Genomic DNA, 2,123 nt, shown 5'->3' with positions numbered 1-2,123 from the left:
GAGAGCATCATAGCCATGTGTTGAGAGGAATTCTTTGGAGTTTGGGTGTTTTGTTCAACATCCTTAGGTAACCCTTATTCAGGGACCTTTTGAGCAGGATGGGCTACTCAATCTGAAGAAAATTCTAACTAGGCCCCACCTGCATGGTCATGCACTGTTTATCTTGATATGAGATCACCATAAATAGGACACTGAGACAATGTGATATAGCTTATTTAATGTTCTCATTTAGTATCCTATTTATAGGACAGTGGGACTTAATGGGTTAAGGGAGTTGGGGGTATATTGAATGGGGAAATGTAAGATGGTAGTGCTGGGTTGCCAGAGCAAAACCATCATGGAACAAGAGAGAGTTTTGCTTTGGCAACTCATTGCTACCACCTTCGCTCTGTGTGTTTGTGTGAACACATTTTTATTGATGGAATTTTCTTCATTTTTGTCTGTTTCTTTTTCTCCAGATCTTAACCAGGACACAATAGAGAGAGAGAAAGATAAAAACCTCTTGAAGATTCACTCCAATCTGGAACTTTCTGCAACTGCTAAATACTTTGACTAAACTGAACACATTTAGTGTGTAGGAGCTGAACCTCTGCTAAACATGTTGGCATAATGGAGTCGAAGCATATTCGTTTGATTGAGTTGAATGTTTTAATGTGATAAAACTGAACACTTTCACTTGCTTCAACTAAAAACATCGTAGTCTGATGGGCAGATTGAACACATAACGTGCAGCAGAGATAAAAACAATCTATCTATCTATCTGTCTGTCTTCTACTACTACATTCATCATCATCATCATCATCATCATCCCAGAATTCTAAGGTTAGTCTCTAACTTCCTACCTTCATCTTCTTCTGTTGAGAGGAACTTCTAAAACAAAATGGATGTCAACCAAGAAAAAGCAGACCTCAACAGCAGTGTCGCAATGAAAATGAACGGAACCCTTGACTCATTGGTCATTGTTTCCGCTTTACTCTCCCTCCTCACCGTTTTGATAAACCTTTTGGTTGGCATCTTGTTGTTTTGGAGCCGGGCTAATTATACAATATCTTTTCTTCTCTCAATTGGGAACTTTACCATCGCTAACTTTTTCTATGGATGCATCGGTCTTCCAATCCAAGCTCAGCTGCTCTCTACAGGAAACAGATGGAACTATAGTTATTCCTCCTGTCTGATTATCATGACTCTGACTGATATATTTGAAGATGTTTCAACGCTCAGTTTAATCCTGGTTAATCTTGACCAAGCTGTTTCATTGGCGAAACCAAACTGGTACAAAACTTCACAGTTTAAAAAATTAATGTTGGTGTCTAGTGCAGTTTCATGGGCATTTCCGACAGCGGTCGAGTTGTATCTCCACGTTAATGACTGGTATCGTATGGGTCATGTCTTCATTCATCTCTCCGATATCTGTGTCAGCATCGTAAGTAAGTACCTCAAGATATATGGCTTTGCTTTCACGACATGTTTGTCCTTTCCAATTTTGATATTCTTTATTTATTTGCAATACATAAAACTCAGTAAAATCCACATCATGTCTCTCTACGGTTTCGATAAACTAATGGATATGATAACATTCATTCTTATGATTGATATCACGGTGATAATAACTAGATTTTTCAGTGGAACTTTAGTCGTCGCATGTCTTATTTTTGGTGCCAGCAATAAATTCCTTTCCGAGAATGCTTTCCCTACTTCACTCTATATATTTGCACTTTGGTCAAAAAGGACTTCTTTCGGAGCACCAATGTTGCTGCTGCTGTTAAGCAAGACAATCAGAAACAGTGTTAAACAACTGATCCATGGAGACAGAACCTACATCGTCCCATCAAACAGTGACAGTCAAATGGATGATATTAACATGGACTAAATAAATATACAAATTAATAAATTAATAAATTAATAAACGAATAACCAAATTAATGATTGTTTATTATTATTATTATTATTATTATAGGCTATCAATGTTTTCTACTTGTTTTTGCATACATCTAAGTCCTTTGTCTACTGGAAATAAGATCAGACAATTGTGGAGCTAATGAGAGTTATTGAGGCAGGAACATGCATCTACAACTGTCCTCTTATCTCCACACAATAAGCCAGTTCTTTTCCTCGATGGCATG

At 37.4% G+C, this 2,123-nt stretch overlaps 1 protein-coding gene across 1 annotated transcript in view; it reads left to right on the top strand.

Moving 5' to 3' along the window:
• Window positions 1-1,883, top strand: part of LOC149131152 (uncharacterized) — a 4,497-nt gene extending 2,614 nt beyond the window's left edge. Inside the window, exon 2 of the mRNA XM_089341903.1 lies at window positions 459-1,883. Within this exon, the coding sequence (XP_089198029.1) occupies window positions 881-1,870 (990 nt within the window). The 5' untranslated portion in view covers window positions 459-880 and the 3' untranslated portion in view covers window positions 1,871-1,883. The remainder of the gene's footprint in view (window positions 1-458) is intronic.
• Window positions 1,884-2,123: the final 240 nt, after the last annotated feature.

The sequence above is a fragment of the Octopus bimaculoides genome, chromosome 25, assembly GCF_046866305.1.
Source record: "Octopus bimaculoides isolate indiv1 chromosome 25, ASM4686630v1, whole genome shotgun sequence".
In the NCBI taxonomy this organism is placed as follows: Eukaryota; Metazoa; Mollusca; class Cephalopoda; order Octopoda; family Octopodidae; genus Octopus; species Octopus bimaculoides.
The sequence above is the reverse complement of the archived record's forward strand: the minus strand, read 5'-3'. Positions and strand labels throughout refer to the sequence as shown.